Source organism: Blennius ocellaris (genome assembly GCF_963422515.1).
Source record: "Blennius ocellaris genome assembly, chromosome: 10".
In the NCBI taxonomy this organism is placed as follows: domain Eukaryota; kingdom Metazoa; phylum Chordata; class Actinopteri; order Blenniiformes; family Blenniidae; genus Blennius; species Blennius ocellaris.
The window spans coordinates 16,428,223-16,451,397 of NC_137659.1; the positions used below are offsets into that span (position 1 = coordinate 16,428,223).

Consider the following 23,175-nt stretch of genomic DNA (forward strand, 5'->3'; position numbering starts at 1 on the left):
GCAAAAAAAACACTATCATCTGCAGAAGATATAATTGTTTGGAAAAGTGGTGAACGAGTTAAGTGTGATGTTGTGCTTCTGTTCACGGACAAATATGAAGTCCTTAAAGAGAAGTGCACCCTCTTGGGGAATGTGCTTATTGGTTTTCTTGCTTAGAGAAGAATAATGATAATAGCGGTCTAATGTTTGGTTGCTAAGTATTAAGATCTTGCTTTACCTCATGTAGTAACTGGAAAAGGGGGAAAATATATATCTTTCAGTCAAAATGTACAAATTGAATGTGCATTGGTTTGTGCATAACATATAAATATTGTCAAATTTAGTATGTAATGATGTTTCATTCTAATATACAGTATATATTTTCCCAAATAAATTATTTTATGGATTGTGTTACCTTTGCTTTGCTTTTGTTTTCCCATTTCCGGGATTTACACAAAGGTAATATAACTGCAGCTGCAAGATTATTATCAACGTCCACACACTTCTGTCAGCAAAACAAAACAAAAAACAACACAAAAAAAAAAAAAAAAATGGAAGAGCATATTTAATCATAAGTATGTTGTATAAAATGTACTGGTTTGTGTGTTCAGTGCTCACACTGGCATCACAGCCCTCTCAATATCTAAACTGAAGATTTGACAGTTCAAAGTGTCAGCCCCTCCCACCCTTCAAAAAGTCCAATGCAAACAAACACAGCCGAACCAGAACTGATGCAACCTCTTCCCAAATCCTTTCTGCCTGTGGATCTAAAAACATCCAAGAAAATCTGAGGATGACTGCACAAAAAAAATAAATGTTTCCACACAGCTGGGAAATATCCTTTCTTGTGTTTTTTTTCTGCGTTCATGCCACCCACAAACCTCTGCAACCGCACAGCTGTGACATCCAACTGGACACTTTCCAATCAGACGCTCCCGGGACACCCAACACTTCCTGCTAAAGAGACCTCTTCTCTATTGTGTCATGTCCTCCAACAAAACAACAACAAATCAAGTCACAGATGAGGAATAGTAAACATGGTTAATATTGATTCTGTAGACTTTTTTTGTACAAAATAAACATAGGCTGTCTTTATTACTATTATTATCATCATCATTATTATTTACTAGGTTACTTTACAATAATGAGAGGTAAAAAGGATACTTCTACAGAGAGAATATTATGATGCTACATATAAAACTACATAAATCATGAACGGGTTTTATTCCGTTTTCCTCTGACAACTAGCAGCTTCTCTTTGCTCAGCCTCGTCATCAGTTCCAGCATAGCTAGGCTCAGAGCCGTGAAAGTCTTCAAATACATTAAAGGTTTAACTGACTGTAAAAGACTGACGGCTCATCAGTCTCTGAGATACATATGTTACCAAAAACATGTGCAGGACTCAGGTAACTTAGGTAATGTTTTTGGTAACATGCCTGAAACGGGCAGATTGCTACGGCCCATGGGAGACACCAACTACAACACACTTGAAATCCTTTTCAAGCTCAGGTTCTCCTTCACAGACGATCACATCCAGATATGCATTTCACTGAAAATAAACAAATGCCTGGAAGACTTAAGAAGAGATGGCACTTCTAATTATGGAGTTGCATCCACCTGCGTTGTGTGAAATAGTAGGCATCTTTCAAATGCATTGACGACTGCGTGGTTTCAGCCCCTAGGATTTCAACAGGCCAACTCGTTTGCAATAAGGTTTCCACAGGCTGAGGAACCGCAAAGTTTACCTTCACTTGGACCCTGAGTAGTGGGCACTGGGACCTCTTCTGTCAAAACAGAAACGCTTGGTTTGTGTGTGTGCGTCTGTGTGAATGCAAAGGCAGAGAGTTACAGTACAGTTCACTGATATGTCTCTGCTAAGTTCTCAAAGTTTAAGCAGCTTTAGTGGAACAAAAGTTACTAAAATGGAGGACATTTCCTCAGAAAAATCAGCCCTAAGTGTCAGTTGTCATCTTGGGTGTTTGTTATATATTTTTGTGTTTTTTAAAGAAGCAGCAGCATAAAAAACAACAGGCTAACTCTTAAGCTGAGATCATTATGGTTGAGGTCACTGTGTGCTGTAAAATATACAGAGTGTACAAGTGTGAACGAGTGTTTCCGCCTCTTTTCTCTGGCTAAAGAATAGAGCCTATTTCCAACTTTCTGCACCCTCCAACTGTAAATGGCCAGGCCCAGGCACAGTTTACCCTCCTCCTCTACAGCACATTACAGCACCACAACAAGCCTCCAGCTGTCAAATCACTGCCGCCACAAAGCCACCGATCCCAAACAGAACCAGCTAACAGAATAAAGGAGAACAGTGTGTGTGTGTGTCTATGCTGCTGCATGCACAAAACAAACATGCAGCTTCACAATCTACTGTACCTCTAACTGCATATGAAGATATGAAGATGACATTTACAAGTTTTACAAAAAAAAAAAAAAAAATGAAAGGAAAAACAAACTGCTTCATTAAATTATGTGGAACAAATCAACAGCCCATCCACCCACTCACACACACGCACGCACACACACACACACACACACACACACACACACACACACACACACACACACACACACACACACACACACACACACACGCCCACACCCACACCCACACCCACACACACACACACACACACACACACACACACACACACACACACACACACATTAACATACACACAGATCTTTTTGGAGATGACCCAATTTTTTTTCCTCTTTTAGGTTTTTTTTTTTCTTTTCCTCGTTTATCTAGAGACAACACATCGATAGATTGAAGAGGTTAGGATAGATATAATAAGCCCTTACAATATGTAAAGGTCTCCAGTGAATGGGATCTCCCCCACAGAGGGCTGTGGGAAAGGAGGGGGGTGAGGATGAAGGGAGAAGGTAGGAAAAGGTAGGAAGAAAAGAGGAGACAGTGGGGAACGAGGCCTGGTAGCGCTGGCAAAGTGCGGTGCCGTCTATGCGCTGGGATTGGGGTTGTTGTGTGTGTTAGTGGAGCCATTGCTTCCCTGGATGGTGAGGCTGATCTCATCCTTCCTCTCCTTCTCTTTCTCCCTCTCCTTCTCCGTCTCCTCTTCCTTTTCTATCTTCTCTTCCTTCAGCTCCTCCCTCTCCTTCAGGGGACGGACCTCCACGGTGTCTTCGGAAGCCATGGGGGCGTAGCGGCCTGTCCGGTGCTCCTGCAGGGCGGGGCCCCACTTCGGATCTGCCCGACATGCGAACTTCAACCGCTGAGACAGGGAACAAGGAAAAGATGCATTTAAAAAGCAGCAGAAAATACAGGTCATTTAAATGGTCTCAGAGATAAAGGGATCAGACGGAAAGCAAATTAACTCATTCCAAAATGTTTCACATTCAACCAATTAGTGTTTTTTTTTTTTTCTAGTGGTTTATTAGTAAGGTGTCTCTTTGGAAGCTGAATAACTGGAAATGATAGAGCCAGATTTCCCTGACCTTTAGTTCTAAGGGCATAGCGGGTGGAAATAAACAACACCATTTATTTAAAAGAGGGGGTTTACACATTGTGTTTGTATTAGAATAACATAACAAAGAGAAGCCACTGCACTATCAAAACGGCCATTAATGTTTGATATATTGTGTGTAGGACTTAACAGAGTTGTACTGACTCTTTCAAGCCTTTACACTTATTTTGTGTCTGTGGCCAGTTTGGCTGTGACATTCCTTTTTGACCTGTTCGGTTTCATGTAAATCAACATTTATTGAGTGAAAGTAAACAGAGTTATTTTTCATGCAATGCATTTGTGAGTCCAAAAGATGTTGCTTCTGAAGAGCAAATTCCCCAAAATGAACTTGTGTCAATGACTAAACTCATGACTTATACACTTCAGTTAGCATTAGGTACTTCAAATGTCAAGTGCACCTTAACATTTTAACACACTGACCTTGTTCTATTATGTTCAAATGTTCCTGAGAGACATTTCTTGTTGACTGTATTGTTGTGCTTTGCTAGCTATAAAAACTGCTCTCTTTCTGCCAGATGTATGTCAGAGATCCTGCAGAAGTTCAGTCAGATTGTCGGGAACTTTAAGGGGTTGCATACCTCTCTGAAGGTGGCTCCTGGGGACCGTGAGATCTTGTAGAGGGCGTAGATGGGTATGCAGACCACTGAGGACAGAGCCATGGAAAAGCCAATAGCTAAGGACCAGCCGGGATAGATGTAGTCGTTGTAAGTGATGGGCTTGTACTGGATCACTGTGAAGATCAGGATGAACTACAAAGGATACAACAAAAACACTTAATGAAATGGAATTTATGCATCTATATCAGTACTAAAATTCAATTTCATCAACCAACAATCCTTGGAAAATTAAGTATAGTACATTTTATCCATATTAATGGGAGAAACTATAGCAGTGGCAGGAATGAGAAATAGTTCCTCTCAGCACAGGTGACAACCCTGCTGAAAACAGCACTTCACACTTATTTTATCCAAAAGTTGATGATAATTAGGATCCTAAATCCTCAATCTACTCAACAGCACAGCATTTAGTCACAGAACCAGCAGAGGTTCCAAAGTGTTGGGCGCTAATCTGTGTAGTGAAATGACAGAGAGACCAAAAGTGCCTGAAATCTGATCAGTAATCCACAATAATACATTTCTTGGGCAGCCCAGCAGCTTAGTGGACTAATACTCCTGCTTGGGAAATATTATTGATAGCAGCTGCATGTGTTCATTTCTCGGTCAGTTTTAGAGGTTTATACTGTAAACAAAGCCAACAGTAGGCTAGCCACACAGATCAGTGTTGCTGGACAATCAAATGTAGGTCAGGCCCCTAACAAAGAGTGAGAAGGAGAGTTGAGAACCTTCAACTCAAATTGGCTGCTGAGAAAATATCAGGGGTTAGTTTGGAGACAAATGTGTTTCCAAAGGAAAAGCAACTTAAAAACTGGTCGCATTTGAGGGACGATTGAGTCCATTCGCGGTCTCTCTCAAAACGAGTAGATCTGTGTTTGCTTACTGAGATGATGACGGGCGAAATGAACCTCCAGCAGACTTTGAAGAAAAGAGGAGGAGGGAAGCCCAGCATCATCTCCACATCTTTGAAGTAGTTTGTGTGACCTGCATAGGGAAGCAAATGGCAGTGTCATAAACAGTATATAATATGTAGTTTGGGATTTGGTTTTGATTTGATTTCTCTGGGTATCGGTCAGTCTAGTTGGTCAGTCTAGTATTTTGCTTCTATGCTGCTTTGACAGAGATCTGTATTATAACTCTGGTTTTAATCGCCCCCAGTCTACTCTTGGAGGCTGGTGGGAATTAATTGTCTTGCTCTGTGTTTACCCTGTGATGGACTGGCGACTTGTCCAAGGTGTAACTTGTCTTCACCACAGCCTCATGATGATTAAAATATTTCAACTTTACAAAAGCACATAATATCAATTTGAGTCAAACAATTAATTTTTACTGCATTTTTTTTTTTTAATTCTAGAAAACCTTTTTTTCAGCTTTACAAATAGCAGTACTTGAGTTGCAAGTACTTAATTAAACTGAAGATCTTAACAACCCACGCTGTCCAGATATTTCCTGGCAATGTCATGAAGGTCTTGTGGGGAAGTCAGCAAAGGTCATCTTTCTTGATATTCTAGTGGTCAAATTAGTGATTGGTGGGGTTCATGTGAGGTGACCTCTAAGGAAATGTGCCGTAAGCAGTACTTCACTCTCAAGTAGTTCATGAAAGCTTTGAGTACTTTGACGGACGCCATCATCCCATTCTGGCATGACTCTTTTTCAACAAGAATCCAAACCAGGGGGACGACCGTGTCTCTGAGGAATGCAGTAACCACTTGACATTTGCATATGTGCTGCAACAAAGTATAGCCTGAGTGAACCATTCAAACAATAAAGTTTCAGGATGAGGTTGCACAGTAGTGGTTAGCACTCTTGAGCTTGAGAGCACCAGCTTTAGATTTCAGATTCGAGGTCCTTGGGTGTAGCCTTTGTATCTCTTTGTAATAACTTTGTGATACGCTTACAGCAGAATCCATCACAGAGTACAATGCCTTTCAGCCAAGGTCAGCGGAGATTGGCACCAGCCCCTTGCAAGTCTAAGTTGGATAAAATAATCTTTTCTCTCCTTTGACACTGCCACAAATATCCATCTTGGACTTTTTCCATTATCCACTACAATGTGCTTGTATGTATTAGCCCACCAGTTGGCTCAGAGATGCTCTGCTAACAAACAGCCCCGTTCGTTACAGCACCTTAATGGACTGGAGCCTTTATTTTGTAAATTCAGTATCAGTAAAGTCGATTTTCTATCTCTGGGTGAACAAAGCTTGACGTATTGATCTTCTGATGGTGCAGCCTCTTTTGCTCTACCTGATTCTACTTTGAACAAAATGGAGTCAGCTTCAGTGAAGCGTTTTGCAGAGCTGAGCTGTGTCAGGTTTCCAGCCGTGTCAAAATGTGTCAGGGCAAAGTCCCCATCACTGGTTTAATCTGCCACTTTCTTTGTATTGATGTAGCCTGTTTTTTGATAGGGGAGAATCCGCTTCTTGTGCAGTCAAAGTGTCTTTGTGTTACTTGATTCCTGTGAACAATAGCCGGGAAATAATTCCTAAATTTAAGTGCTGACGAGGTGCAGAAAACTTAAGCTGTCCTTCAATGACAAGATTTCTTTCATCATCTCCTTTCCTGTCTCTTGCTTTCATTCCTACATCTCTTCGACAGATTGGCATTCACTGGTGATATTTTGCTAATAGGAATACTTTTGAATGACACTATCTCTTTGTAGAGTCATCTTGTGTAGGTACATCAAGTTTTTTTTCACACATGAGAAAAAGTCCAAGTCACCAAGAAAACCCACGCGCCAATCCAAAAGTATAAGCGAGGTCATATTTGCGCCTTTTACCGTAAATATACATGACGCAGATGCACATGATGCAGGAGATGATGACCAGAGAGAAACTCGCAGCATAGTTGTCCATCAGTAACAGCCAATAGATCCCTGCCTGCACACACACACACAAAATAAACAGGATACAAGTCAATTCCTTATTCTTTCTCGCATGTTTCAGTCAAACGAGAAATAAGCCCAGTGATTCACCCGTGTAGTTAGTGGCACTCCCAGCAGGAAACCAACAATGGCCACAGACAGCGTGACGACGGTTTTGTTTCTGATGATCCAGTCTGTGCCGATCTCGTCCACAACGGCTGTCACCAGAGTCTCCAGCAGACAGAACTAGAGAAACCACAAGAGGAAAAAGATGTGGCGAGTTAACGCTTCAAGCTCTTGTTCCCCAAGAGAATAATACACAATCTAATCACAGTTTTAAAAAAAATATGGGTGAACTACTTGAGGTATTTAACCTGCTATCTAATATGGTAAATAAGGGGGGGGGGGGGGGGGGGGGGGGGGGGGGTTATTGTTGTTGTTGTTTTTTTTTATCCTACAAACAAAGCTGCAGATTCTGATCAGATCTAATCCTGCCATAGTTGAAGAATATTACACTTATAACACTAATGGCCATAATCTAGAATAATAATTAAGCTATTATACTACTAAGACCTTTTTGGGCGGTAAAATAAAGGGCCTTTGCTCAAAGAGGAAGCGTATGGTCATCTGTGTCTTATCAGGACAATAGCACGAGACATCCATTAATGTATGTGCTGAGACGACATGATATAGTCAAGTCCAGAAAATAACTGGACAAACCACAATCCTTTACATAATATTTTCACATGTGAACTAATGAGACATCTTTTCTGGATGGCAGTAAGGTGTCATTTTCTAAATTGACCGATTGTGTAAAGCCCAGTCTACTGGAGGTGGGTTTGGCCAAAACCTCGAAGGAGAACTGTTTGCCAACGGAAATCGGACAGAAGTAATCGAAAATTTCAAAGCACTTCCATGAAAAATACATGTTTTCTGAACGTCCATAAACAAGTGGAAGATTCTGTTTTTGTATGTTGTTGTATTGGTGAATGTATTTGTATATTTATTGTTGTCTGAGTTGTATTTCCACATTTTATGGATTTATATTTGTGTTTTTATTTAAGCATCTAACAAAGTAAATAACAATGAATAACTGGGTTTTTTTTTTATTTCGTAATGAAACCAGTGTGTGAGTCCCCTCACCTGAGTCCCCAGTCCAAGAAGGATGAGCATGAAGAAGAAAAGCAGTGACCACAGTGGTGAGATGGGGAGCAGTGTCAGTGCTTCAGGGTAAGCCACAAAGGCCAGTCCCGGGCCATGGTCAGCCACCTCCGACACAGGGACGTTCAGGTTATGTGCCATGAAGCCCAAAATGGAAAAGATGACAAAGCCGGCATAAACACTGGTCGCACAGTTGGTTATACTGATGATGATGCTGTCTCTGTGTGCAGAAAAAAAAGATCCACAATCAACACTTCAGAGATGTAATTGTTTCAATTGACATAAACGTCTGTCCAGAAACCTGCGAGAAGGTGGAAAAGGAATAGAAAAGAACGTTTTAATGTTTTCCAGATTCATTCAGATAGAAAAACAAGTAACAGTGACACTCCCATCAGGTGATCTGAAATGACACATGTACTTGTGTGCCAAACAAGTGGTTAAGATAAAATAGATTCCAGTCTGGAACAAATATCTGCCAACCTGCGGTGGAACTGCCTCTGTTATAAGGCAGACATGCTAATGAAACCTATCAACTCGTGATGATATATGACCAATAATGCAATCGATGCCCAAACTCATACTGACAAGAAAGCCAACTCGTGACAAAATAAACTACAGATATAAATGTCGGTGATTGTATTTGTTAGCCTCTGTTATTTACCTGAGGGACTACCAATGTGTCCAATGCTTCTCATTAACCTGAAGCTGTAATAGTCTCCAGTACCTGAGCCTCTACTTGAGAAAAAGCAAGTATAAATATGTAGTTGGATGATTTATTGAGGTAACGTCAAACAGCAGCTTGTGAATCAAACACAAATAAATGTTGGGCATACTTTCAAAGTACTCTCGGAACATTTGTCTCAAGGCCACAGAAAATGGGGCAAAATGCTTTTCCATTTCCATAAAAACTATAAAAGCACTGCCATGTTTTGTGCTTACCAAATACAGTGTGATTTAAATAAAAAAATGTTATTTAAAGAAAATCATGAAATACAGAATCTATTTAGTTGTTCCTTTCTTTCCTTAATTATTTACAGCATAGCATCAGGGTAAAGGTTATTCTCTTCGAATCCACGATAGACTTTCACTTAGACAGGTAGTGGTGAAATGTGTTTTCGGACTGAACATTTTTGGCTGTTGTTTTGCTTTTGACAAGCGTTGGCCTCATTCTGACAACAGGCTGGTCTCAAATGTAGAAGTTCAGAAATGACTGGAAAACATACTTCCTGCCTCTGACCTGGCTTTTTAACTACATTTGGAAAACCAGTGAGTGTTGTGGTTGCACAGGGCTCAGTTTCCTGTTCAGGTTGTCACTGTGGACATCCCTTGATAACTTTGATGCAAGTCAGCTTTTCGCCCCGTGAGGCATTTGTTCTGCCCTACACTCTTGCACTTCTGCATGTGCACCAATTGGTGGAGTTATAGGAGAGCAGAAAGGGTCCCCACTGGGACGGAGCTGCAGAACACAAGCTGATTAGGCGGCGCAGCTGTGTGCACAGATAGCGCAACATCTCGCTCCTGGCATAGAAACAAATTATATCTCCAGCCCTTCCACTTGCCCCCAGGAACAGTTCTGACTCCCGCACTCAGTCAGCATTTGTGGACAAGCACAGGAGAATAAATGACATATTTTCATCTCGTTATCACCTCCTCGGTGCCCTTTCCTCCGTCTCAACCTTCTCCTCGTCTGCTTGTTCGGTCCGTTGGTATTTAAGCACAGAATAAAAGTTTTATTATTATCTCTCTCTCCTCCTCCTCTTTAACAGTATCCCAGCTTCTCCTTTTAGACCTGTCGCCATCAATTTGTCCGCTCCTCTCCTCCTCACACTCAGTAATGCTCAATTAACAAGTTTTTTTCTTTATTTCTTTTTGTATTAGATATGTAGTGGTAGTCGTGATAACGAAACAGCCAACAGGAAGTGGAGTGAAATGGTTCATAGATAATAAAATGCTTTTTGCAATTGTAAAATGCAAAAAGAAAAAAGAAAAAAACTGGAAAAAAAAAACTGACCATCATAGTTTAGAGGGGTTGAATACTGAAATTAAACAATCACATGATTACAAATTGCTACGTTTCTCTGAGTCACATTGGTCTATAATGTGATAGCCAACTTCTTATTCTTATTTTTCTGCCAACTGAAACGTACACCCCTACTCCATAGTCATATCTAAGATGCTGCCAGGTGATGTTCAAACTCATCTTTAGACTCCGGCATCCATATATAGGCTATTTTACTGGGCCCACATTAGCACAAGCATCCAGCATGTCATTCAATTTCCATTTATCACCAAGCTTGCTTGATGTTGATCACGCAGTTCCCAACCCTGATCTAATGGAGCTCTTTCTTTGTGAAACCACAACCCTCTAGTTATTCCCGCCTTCGATTTCCACTTCTTGGATGATCTTTCTTTCTAAAGTGATCATATATTCATATACATGTATGTATTAGTGATCTCTATCTGGTCGAGGATGTACATTTAGACCAAGAGGCTGTATTCTCATTTCATGTCTTCATCGTGAAATAATAGTGCAAAAGCCAAAAATGCTAAGCTACTCCATTAAAGCACCGTTTACATTATTTTTAATCGACAATTCTGGAGTACCAACCTGAAACAGTTGTTGTGAAACTTATTATAGGAAGCCATGGTAATGAGACCACCCCAGGCACAACCCAGGGAGTAGAAGATCTGTGAGGCAGCATCTCCCCAAACCTACAAAAACAAACCGACATGCACTTACAAATAGTATGAGGAAGGAAAAAGAGGCGAGACAACACAGATGCATCTATTTCAGTTTATGTCTTCATCTACCTGCTGATATGAGTGCATACCTTCGCATCAAGGACTTTCTGCCACTGTGGAGTCAAGTAGTACTTGATGCCATTAATGGCCCCATCCAGGGTGATCCCACGGATGAACAGGATAGTCAGAACAACATAGGGGAATGTGGCTGTGAAGTACACCACCTGGACAACAACAGAGAGATAAACATCCCGTGCAAGAGATATACTGCACAAATTGATATTACATTGTGGTTGTGTGCATGTGTTTTGTGTGAAGCTGACCTTTCCAGATGATTTAACACCCCTGATGAGACAGAGGAAGACGACAACCCAAGATATAGCCAGGCAGCCCAGGATAGGCAGACGGACCTCTCCAAAGTTTCCAATATCATCGGAGATGTTCAACACGTAATGTCTGGGAGTGGGAGACAGACAGGGAGCGATACAGATGCTTAAATGGCTTGCATATGCAGAATTGGCTCATTGATTTTCTTTTTGAAGAAATGTTGAAGAGTAAACATGAATCTCATTTTACACTTTAAAACTATTCGATGAAATTATACTTCATGGAGGACAAACACTTCAACACTAGCAACAACTATTAGGTAGAGATAAAAAAACAACAACCCTGATGTACCAACTAACGATTTAATGAGGACATACAAAAAATGTTTCCTTTAAATATCCCCGAATATGAATTTAAATGATAATAGCATTTAAACCCGCTGCAAAGGAACACTAATGATAATTATTCATGCATCTTCATGTATTTACGACAGCCTACGGATTTTCTCCCCTGCTACTGAAATAAATCTCTGCAAATGAGGGGATGATTGATAATCGCTCTCCACACTCTACACTTCGCTTCAGCAATCAGTTTTTCACACGGTGCAGCTCCACAAGCTTTATGTGGGCATAAACACTGATAGTGGCGCTTTCTTGTGTTTTTGTAAAAGCCTAAATATTTTTTCTGATGTTTCAAAGTTCATGTTCACCTGTAATCAATTATTCTTCTTACCTTTGCACATAATGGTTTATAATTTTCCTGCTTTGATCTGAACATACATAGGAAATGTGATATGTGTCACTTCTGATGACTCTGCTCAGAAGCTGGGCCACTGCCAGTCAATCCAAATATTAGAATGTTTTCTGCAAACACAAGGCATGTTCTAAGCGAGCCTATCTTGCAGGTGCATGTCAGTTTTGACCTGTGTGTTAAGTACGATTTTGCCTTAAAGGGGTCATATTGTGCAAACTTCACTTTCTAATAGTTTTCTAATAGTAATATGCATCCCCATACCTGGAAATGATGCCCCAGAAGTGAAAAAAAGACTGTCAGCTCTCTCCCTGGCGTGTTTCAATTTTTAAAAGTGTTGCTCTAATGAGCGAATCAGAAATCAAACCCTATATAGTGTAATGAGGGGTTTGGCCAATCCCAATCGAGGATGTCCGAAGTCCAGAAGTCTTTCTGTAAAAAATGTACATGTTTTCCCTAAACCTCCATAGGATTTCTTCAGGTGCTCTGGTGTCATCCCACAATATCAATAAATGTAAATGCTTGGTAGGTTAATTGGTGACTTTAAATTGGGCATACGATTTATTGTATTTCTGACATAGAGATCAAATATTACAGTAATCAGTTGGCTTGGCTTCAAGCATTAGCTGCAGGATAAAAACACTTAAGTTCATAAAATAATTAACTATCATCATTCTCCTCTGGCTAACTGGCCCCATGTTAGCTTTGTGATCACTGCTGCCATGCCCAGGATATATCATGACATATATTATCACTTTTTTGGTGACTGAGATTGCTTCTGGCCTTGATGATAATAAATTATGAATCAAAAGCTCAAATGCATGTAATTTGCTTCCAGTTCTTACTTCCAGTATTCCTCACTGGGGCTGGTCCTCTTGGAGCGGTTGACTATCTCGGACACTCCAGCTACCAGGGTGGTGGTAGCGTTAGCCAGGCTGCTGTTAAGCTGGGAGCCGGATCCCACCACCCCACTGCAGTCAGGTGTGTTCCAGGGATTGTTGCAGTAAGTCCATGGCAGCAGATTTGTCATGGACATGAAAAAGTAGTAGAAAGCGATGCAGATGACCACATTGTAATAGATCCCAATGTAGGTTGACACCACCATCATGCCGTAGCCCACACCTGGTGAGAGGAAAAATCGGGGGGTGTTATGTAAAATCACATGTACAGTTTGACCACATTTTCCTTGACCAAAAACTTCATCTTGATGAAATTAAACTACATGAAAGCACACACCTTTGAACATTGGGCTGATCTTCCAGACTCCCAGACACCCCAGGCTGGCAAACTGTCCAAAGGAAAGCTCAAGGAAGAATAGGGGGATGCCGCAGAACACCAGCATGATGAAGTACGGTAGCATGAAGGCACCTGGAGGTGAAAAAATAAATAACACCATCTTCATGCTCACACATGGGCTGAAAGTGGGGAAAAAATTATATTGGTGAATGATCAGAAACATAGCTCATGAATATTTCTGACATTTCAGTGACCTCCCAAGCAAAGTCAATTATGACTTTATTCTCTTCGTCTCTAAAACTGCGGTCCCTATGCATTTTTTGTGCGTCCCACTGAAAAAGTTGTGGATGGTATGGAAAAAAATGCGACCACTGGCTATGGTTTTTATCATCCCTCTGTTGCCGTACCTGGCACCGAGGAACGTGCCTGAGGAGGAGCGATAACGTAGCCATTTGCTGATTGGTAGTGATGATTGTCACTCTTTTTTTCTTTTCTTTTTCTCCTAAAACACCTCAGTTTCACATTTCCATCTCGCCATCAGTGATTATCATAGGTGAGGGATTTTTCCCCGACTTGCCAGCAATATTTAATGATTTCATCGGTCGAAACCCTCCAATTTGTCATTTACATACACCACTTTGTGCTCACTGGTTGTTTTATTAACTGGGTTTATTGAAACGTCGGCACACGACACATCGCGGTCTTTCAATGAGGTGAAGAGATTGGGAGATGGATGCTGCTAGGATAAGAAAGCTTATGCTGTGTCACAGAGAACGAGGCTCAAGTCTTTACTCCGCTTCGCCCGACATGTCCCAGTGTCGTTCACAACCCCACCTACATTTTAACCGTACTTTCTGCAGTGGTACCGCGCGACAGAGATGAGTCTGGATGTATAGTATCCTCCCACCCCACCCCGCTCCAGCACGCATTGAGCGGCGGAACCTTGAATGAACTTGACTTTTTCATAGACTCAAGAATCACAAATATGTTCTTCATGTGTCCTCAAATAACACAATGTGAAAAACACATCCAGTAAATACAAACCACACCATCGTGAACCATGGAAATCGTGCTCTTAAGTCGAACAATGAAGGATCTCAGAATGCGAAAAGAGCTAACATGAACCTGAGTGTTATATGTGATAGTATCAGTGTATTAACATACTATATGAATCACTCTTCTGAATACAATTTTAAATGTTGTTTAGTAGTTTGACCTATAATATGTCATTCACTATTTCACTCATATATTATTTATTTTATTCAAAAACCTGCTTCAAATAAGTTAATTTGTAAAAATGGTGGAAAGCATTCTTAAAGTACCATTATTGTTAATGAAGAAATTGACCAACGATGGTGGAAGAAGTTTTATAGAGCAGTGTCTTGTTGAACATTTGTGCAAAAAATTTACATATATTTTCCCCCAGAAACGACTACTATGCAACTTAAATCTGAGTGACTCACTGAAAAGGAATAAATAATAAATCACACTGAAGTCTTAAAAAAAAAATCTTAAAACTTCTCCTGTGAGAACAGAAAGGTCACTGAAATGTGACGCTCAGCCAGACTGGACCGGAAAGCAGACATTCATCTATAGGGAATGGCTATTTGTCTCTGATGTGCATGTATGTGCATGTGTGTTTTACCAGCCCCCACCCCTTTTTTTATCAGTATGCGAAACTAGGTCGCCGTAACCAGCTGATATTGTACAACACCAAAATCTTATCGGTGCTGGTGAAGCTCAGCTCACTTATCTGGAGCTGGGCATTAGCTAATGTATGACCTACATACAACCTGTCCTTGAATGGACATACAGGCCTTCCACACACATCATATAATCTAAATATTAGCAGAGTTAACATATGACATGTGGTGGACCTCACTGGAAAGAAATGATCAGAAATAGTGAATGACGTGAGCTGAAACTAACAGACGTTCCTTTCATTACGGGTCGGTTTTGATGAGTGGTTTTTCCTTTTTTTTTTTTTTTTTTTTTGGTCAAAGCAACATGCAAAAGCACAAAGTGCTCGTCATGGTCTGTTTCATCCTGCCGTCAGCACCATGGCTTAAACATACTTCATTGTCATCATGTGACAATGCAGAGAATATCTGGGGGAAGAAAAATGATCATTAAATCAAGTTATGCAGCACTTGATGCCTCGCGTGAAGAAACACTGTGAACTCCGGACCCAGCAATTGGTAATGATGACACTTGAATGACAGATAGTTCATAGCTAGCTTATAAAACTTTATATTCTATGTTATTAAAATAAGGAAACAGATGACCTTAAATGAATGTTTATTGTATATGTATAGACAAAATATATCAACCTTTGCCATTTACAAATTGGGTACATTCACATTTAATTGCTCAAGAATAAGTATTAATATAATACTAATTATAATTTAGAAGTGATGTTACATTGACTTATGTAATGTGCTCTTCTAAAGCTCTTCCTCGTGAGCTTATAGTTAAACCAAAGGGAATCATTTCACTTTAGCTACTTACTGAACAATATAAAAAACACAAGCTCATATTGATACAGCTACAGTTCCCATGACCATCAATCAAAGGACACAGACATTATGGTTTTAACTTTAGATGAGACTAGCATTGTTTTTGAACTGTCACAGCTGCATTTGGTGTAGTTATGAGGGATTCATTTGCTCTGTTGACATGAACTTAATTCATTCCAAGTTTATTTCCACCTTAAATATCATCTCAACCAGTCACTTTATCCATCCCATGATGTTTTGCATGCTGTCTACTTGTGACATACACACGTTATCAAGCTTTACCAATGTGACTGTATTGAAGACAGATTTACAAGTGAAACAAGTCAAACTTGTGTTTTTTTTGTTCTTGTTGTCATTTGTGAAAACTGCATCAAGCAGTAGAGCTTCGTCACCTCACTGTTTCCATAAACAGAGGCATTAAACAAGATTTATTGACGTTACGTAACAAGCATGCTCAGACAAACCCTTGAAACTCAAACAACGTAAAGTTTGAAGTTTGACTTGATTGTTTGAGTTGCCTGTAAGTATTTGGGTGTGTTGCTTTTCTGTGTGCACAGACATAAATATATGTACTGTCCTCATCCGGTGCACTTCTTTTTTTTGTTCCTATGTCCATTTTAGTATAAATCCAATAAAATTTAGAATTTTAGCTCTTTCACAGTATTTTACTTCAATATTTCTGAACGAACTCTTTACATTGTAAAGGACTTTACTGAAACACTTTCCGCTGCATTGCTGATAAAGGTAGCATTAAATCACAAATCTTTCATGTCAAAGGCAAATCAGACATTTCCCTTTGTAATCCCAATTCAACTTCACTCTGTCTGCAAGTATGATTCAATATCTAAGGAGTTAAGATTGCTTTGTTTGATGGCATTGCGAAGAAACCATGGTAAATGGTCTTGACCATAGAATGTGATTCATACCTCCTCCATTTCTGTAGCAGAGGTAAGGAAACCTCCAGACGTTGCCAAGGCCCACAGCATAGCCCACGCTGGTGAGGACAAACTCAATCTGGTTGCCCCAGTTCCCTCTTCGGGAGTTTTCATCCTTCTTCACTGGCTCTCCTGGAACTGCTCCATTCTGCAACAAAGAGTGAAGAGACAAAGGTGACTTCAGGTAAATGGAAAGCAAGTGTGTTTCTGAGATAGTGTTGCTGCAACAGCTCCAACGACTGCATGAAGTCCAGAAATCCACCTTATTCACTATGAGAGTGTGAAGCAGCTGAAGAGAATCCATTTGGCTCATGTCATCATCAGATTGTAATAGTGGGTAAATTTGATGTAACATTTACGACAAAATCAGACAGTGTTGATTATTAAACATCTCTGGCTGCAAGTGGAGTTGATACAAAACTATTTTCTGTCAAAAAATACAAACGATAGAAACAGTTCTTTCGCCCCGACTTTAGCATAAGGTAGACGCGCTGGAGCAGACAGGATGTAAAGTGAAATCAGCGCCTTGAGAACAGCCGATAAGCATTTGGTCTTGTCGTCCTGATTTCCTGCTTCTCCTCTGCTCTCCTCCCTCCCTGCATCACTCCATCTGCTGGCATCAGATGGTCCCTCTCCCCTGACCTCCTCTCTAACCTCAGCTGTGACTGTCTGAGTGTGTTTATGGGGGCACGCACACAAACGTACTTTCACCATTACAAAAAAAAAGAAGCCTCACTAATTTAGAATGTTTGACTGCTCTGACTGAAATGTGAATACTGGAAACGATGCATGGCAATGAGTCCTAAAAGGGAAGCTATAGATAAACAAAAGATTTGCTGAATTGTTTCATAAAAACCCTGAGAACATAAATATAAAACCATGCTTTGGTTATGTGAATCGCATAGAATTTGCATTTGAAGGAGTTTTAAAGTGGTTTTTGGAGAATGCCCGTTTTGCTAATGTGTCTGTCCACCCAATATGATATGATGTCATGTATATCTTAAGATTGAGTGAGAAATGTGGCCACAACAACGAGAGTTTTTTTTTGTTTAACTCAACACCCTCTGCCATTTAACGTAACTCCACCCGAGCCCAGCCCCATTCACCCCCATTATCAACTTCAAAAACTCCTGAAAATGTTCTCAAGAATAAATCAAGTTTATAAAATGTGAGAGAAAAACATGAAAGTTCAATTGTAAAATGATGAAAGTTTAAGGTCAAATCCTTAAAATGCTCTCCTGTGACTAAACTGTGTTGCCACATTAAAGATTACCATTACAACAACACATTATCAGTAGGGTAAAACTGACCTGTCTCATAAGCATTTAAATATATATATATTTTTGGCATGTACAAGCCCATACAGAGTGTGCACTTTTATATATACGTTTATCCACGCTGTTATGCTATCTGTGCATAGCAGGGGATTCTTTCTTACTGAATAAAAAGACCCATACACAATAGCAAAACCTGAAAAACATGAACACTTCTAAAATCTAATACTTAAAACATCTAAAATTCTCAATGGCTTACTGCCTACAGCTAAGTTTAAGGAAAATATAGAGAAGCATGTTTTGATTGCTGTATAACGAAAGTAAAAGATTTACAGTTCAGTGGCCTGTTATAAAGTTTTCTTTTCTACTCATTAGTTTTGTATATTTTGCACAAATCTTTGTCAAACTGCTGCAGGACACCAAGTCTTCGAGGGGGCGTCCCACACAAATACATAAACACCACCTCTCCCTGATGGATGCACCGCTTGCGGGACTCTGTGAGAGACACCTTGTTCAGCAGCAGAAAAAAAATAAATATATATATATATATATATATATATATAAAATAAAAAAATCAGACAGCAAAACAGCAACAACCACAGAAAACAAACAGCTGCCATATTTTCCCCAAAGCACTGGAGTTTATCTTTGAGTCTGGCTGTGTGTGCATGTTACAAGGGCAAAACAAAGAGCATTTCTTCCAACATCCTTGACCTCTTTGTGTGCTGGGCTGAAAGCTGCAGGTGGGACAGACCGGAAGATCGGCAAAAACAAGCTTTTTGGGCGACGAGATGCTCAGAGGGAAGCTACAGTCACACCACCATGTGAGCAGAAACCTCCAGTGGCGAGCCCCATGTTGTTTTTGGTCGTGCTTTCCTCTGCCTGGAGTTGACTTTGGAAAGGAGAGACGCGTCGGAGATGGCGTGCAGCTGTGTGTGTTCTTGTTGTGACTCAGCTGTACATTTTGTGTGTCTGGCTCTCCTATCAGCAAACAGGTGTGGACTCTCAGGAAATACACACATGCACAAACACAAGTTAAAGCACATCATCATTATCATGATCCATAATATGACCATAGAAAATTATACTTTATTTAGAAGTAATTGGTTAAAAAAAGACATTATGTTTTTTTTTCTTCTTTTCTGTAAATTGGTATTACCGTCACTAATCCTAACTAATCCGAGACAATTGTAATATACCCATTTTCTAGTCTGATGAATGTATAAAGTTCAACTCAAAAATAATTAACTCTTACAAATGCCAGTTTGGTTTGCAATACATTTTAAGGTATAGTTTCTTTGTTTTCTTCATCACTTGCTGTCAAATCCAGATGCAGCTGACGCTGTGTATGTGCATGACGTGGTGAAAGTTGGGGATCAGCTAATCAACAAAGGCGAAGATAAACCTGATGCCTCTCCCTAATTGTCAGATGAAGACGTGATGACTGCTGCTACTCACACAACCACATGATTTCCAGCTGACAGCCGATTAACTTAACAATGCACAGAAATTATACATAGGGTGTGTAGCAACCAATAACGTAATAACTATCATTAAGTTTCTGACAGTAACAGTTTTTACCATTTTGAACATTTTGAATGCATTAAAACCCATACCATAATAACTTGCAGATAATGTGATATAATGGTGACATACGTTCATTACGTTTATGCTGTATTACAATACTAACGACCATAATTGAGAGAATGTGCTGTCGTGTTGCTGTTTGTATGCTCAATGAATGATAATGACGACTATGTCATCCAGCATTTCTTTCTAAACAAATACATAGACAACTGCACACAACCTGCAAAAAAGGCTTTTATTCCCCAGAATGTAGTTGATGTATACTGTCAATGTAATATCTTGTTTGATTATTGGCAAAATGTCATTACAATAAAGGATCAATTATCTTACAGGCAAGTTATTGCGTTATGGGTGTTATTGTAAATTTCTTCGTTTGTGAGATGAATAAAGGATCAGTCAATCAATCAATCAATTACATTTTTTGGTTGTTACAAGGGGTGACAGCTATCACAACTAGTGTAAACAGGGCATGGTGAGATTGTATGAAGAAGGAGCTTGCAACAAGCAAATAATCTGCTCGTTTCTTCATGACTTCCAAAAGGACCTATTTTAACAGTCAGATGAGACACTTTGAGAATGAATCTTGTTCCCACTAAAGACGAAACCAAATGTAAAAGCTGACTGCAGGCGAAACCCCAGTATCAGGGCTATATCTGCTTCATAAACACCACGCATTGGCTGAGCCCTGGAGGCAAAAGCTGAATTGTGTGTTCTTCATGACATGCTTTTCTCCCTTCACTGACCCCAGTGTCTGGCTCTCTCCCTCCACCCAGGTGTTGTAGCCTGTGGTGTTGGCTCCCGGGACCCCCCAGGTCAGTCAGACATACAGACTGATCTCCTCTCTCCATATCCCTCCATCCTTCCATTTCTCCATCACGTGCTTCTTTGGGACCATCTGGGCTTTATATAAGACCACACATGCCCCTCCGCCTGCCCCTCCGCCCCACCCTGTCTCTGCTATTTAGCTTGCAACTTTTTCAACACTCTGAGGTCTCTTTCAAGTGACAGCAGTGACTTTGCTGTGACTCATAATACCATAATTTCAGCTCCTACTTAGGAGCGAAGACAAACAAAACAAAGATATACTAAAAGCAACTATTTAATATTTTGGACTTAATTTCCTGAAGCCTATAATCTGATTTGAATGCATACACAGAAAGTGTGCACTTTGACTTTTACATCAGCCTGAACTGTAAGATATGAATAATTTATTTGATGAAGATAAGCAAGAAGATCCCCTCACTCCACACAGAGTCATGAATCATTCTAGAATGAGAATGACAAATATGGAGGCAATACTCTACACACTTGTTCCATAATTCAACAACAAAAACTTCAACAACAAATGTTGGTGCAGCATTATAATGACTTACTCATGACACAAAATTCCTGGTTGATAATAACAAACTTGATGTGGAGTTTTTGCCTTCTACTGTTTGAATACATTTAATTGAATACAGTATTGGTTATACATGTGATGCTGTCCTTCACTGTGAAATGTCTTAAAAAAAACAAAAACAAAAAAAAACGTTTCAATTGGTATTTTATATGCCATTTTTATAGATTTCTATAATGAGGTCATGTTTCCATACACTAAAACCAGATGTGAGATCCACCCTGCTGTGTCATGTGATTTGGAGACTGCCGTCAAGATTGATTAACTCCCCTGCAATTATCATCTCTCAGGTGTGAGTGAGTCAGCCAGAACCACAAGTTTCACAACAGCAACATACAGAAAAACACAATTTAAAACAAAAATAATAACAAAATGAGGGAGGTTTTCATGTTGTTTTTTTATATAGTCCTTTGTGGGAAGGATTTGACCTTGAATGCAGTCCATTTCTGCCATTTTTTTCTCCAAATCCCACTCTGATTCTCAAGCGCAAGGGTTAATTTTTCTTTCTTTTTTTTTTGGGTGGGGGGGCTCGCTTTTGGCTTCAACTCAGTAAATGTAATAGAACCCATTAGTTTTCCTGCCAGCTGTAGTACACTTTCTCCCTCCTGTTTCATTGGGAAGCTGCTGTCACTCATCCTGCCTGCTCTCACAGCCTAAAGAGAGCCCTTCAGCTCTGTGGACGGACAGATAGGACACACAGTAAAGGACAAACACATCACTTTACACTAGCATTCATATACACAGCGGGCCACTTTGACTGATGGCAGCACAGACCTTTCAAACCAACGTCTTCTGACAGCTGCAGCCACGTCTGTAAGAGATACTGTTTACTGGAGTGTGGCAAGAACAACAAGACTTCTTTCAGTGCAGGGGCAAAACACACACACACACACACACACACACACACACACACACACACACACCCACACACGCACGCACGCACACACACACAGTGAAGTTACTTTATCTCGCTTTTAAAAATGTTTTATCTCGCATATATAGTATTTCCATCTCTCTTGCATGCTTCATTAGTCACAACCCCTCCTACAATTATGACAAGAAATCAGTCAGTCAAGCAATGAACTCTGCAAAGGCTTGATAATCCCCCTTAGTAATTTGGTAATATCGTGCAACCGCTTACTGTGCATGTCATTTCCTGCCTGATAGATTTTATTTAGGGACACCTCCTGCAGAGTGATGGCATTTTACTGACACAGCTGCTCTCTTCCTCTCTGTGCTCATCTTCAAGTTTTCTGTAAACGTACTTTTGAATCAAATGTTGTGAAAATGCTGCGTGTATTTTATAAGTGCACAGCCACTAGTTGTGTGAAACGCAAAAATATGCATCTTGTTAAAAGTATTTTCAGCATGATATTCAATAAGACGAAGACTGTAGTGGCTGTAAATACTACATCATTCAAATTGGCGACAAGGTTTACTCAGTCAGTCGGGCTGATTTGTCTTTCTACATTAGTGCGCGTATTTACAGTAGGCGTTTACCTAACTGCATACATGCGCATACATTGTGCAGTGAACTGGTGTGGTGAGTTCAGTGCAAATTGTATGGCACTTCAATTCAAATGCCAGGTTTGTTTTTTCTCTCCTGCATTGTCTTTTGTGTGGCTCTTCATAAATCTCGCTGTTTCACTCTCCATGATTGTGCAGCTGTGCCCTGTAGAGCCTCTCATTTGAACTCGGGACACTTTCTCAGCACTGCTTTGTGACAAACACTCAGCTGTTTAACCTTAAGCGCCTCTCCATTGTCTTCGAAAGTCTTACAGAGACAAACACTGTGTTATGTTGGTAGAGACGGACATAAAATTCACATCTGTGCAGTGTACGCAGCTGCATCAATGACCCACCCTCCATCTTATTATTAGACTTTGTAAATGAGGCAATTTTCAGAACCAATCCCTTATAACATCTCTGTCATTAAATAAAATGTATAGTAACTTTAGATGAAAGTAGGCTATTACATGTAGCTTTTTTTGGTGGCTCACAGTGAAATAGCTCCAGTTTTCGCCAGTCCTATTAAAGATTGAATGAATGTATTCCCACTGTAGATTTACTTCAGCTGTTAGATTTATCCGGTTTGTAGTCTGGTAGCTTGAACAGAGCTTTGCTGGCCCCACGTCAAAAACATGCCGCCTCAGAACCAGCATCTATAGCAGCAAGCAAACTGTATTACCTAAGACAATATCTTGTGACATCCATTAAGTACTGAAACAGACATGGAGCAGTGGTTTCACACGGCAGATGTTGAGTTATCTTGTAGCTGCTCCGAAAGTTTGATAAACATTAGTGTAT

The 23,175-nt window shown here is 40.1% G+C and overlaps 1 protein-coding gene across 1 annotated transcript in view; it reads right to left on the minus strand.

The window, feature by feature from the left end:
* Nucleotides 1-2,945: 2,945 nt before the first annotated feature.
* The window catches only part of slc6a9 (solute carrier family 6 member 9), a gene marked incomplete at both ends in the record, with an annotated part of 54,384 nt that continues 34,154 nt past the window's right edge, over nt 2,946-23,175 (minus strand). The window contains 12 exons of the mRNA XM_080504024.1: nt 2,946-3,218; nt 4,049-4,219; nt 4,968-5,068; nt 6,861-6,960; nt 7,056-7,190; nt 8,088-8,325; nt 10,714-10,817; nt 10,937-11,071; nt 11,171-11,303; nt 12,770-13,046; nt 13,161-13,292; nt 16,603-16,759. Coding sequence (XP_080360150.1) covers nt 2,946-3,218; nt 4,049-4,219; nt 4,968-5,068; nt 6,861-6,960; nt 7,056-7,190; nt 8,088-8,325; nt 10,714-10,817; nt 10,937-11,071; nt 11,171-11,303; nt 12,770-13,046; nt 13,161-13,292; nt 16,603-16,759 — 1,956 coding nt within the window. The remainder of the gene's footprint in view (nt 3,219-4,048; nt 4,220-4,967; nt 5,069-6,860; nt 6,961-7,055; nt 7,191-8,087; nt 8,326-10,713; nt 10,818-10,936; nt 11,072-11,170; nt 11,304-12,769; nt 13,047-13,160; nt 13,293-16,602; nt 16,760-23,175) is intronic.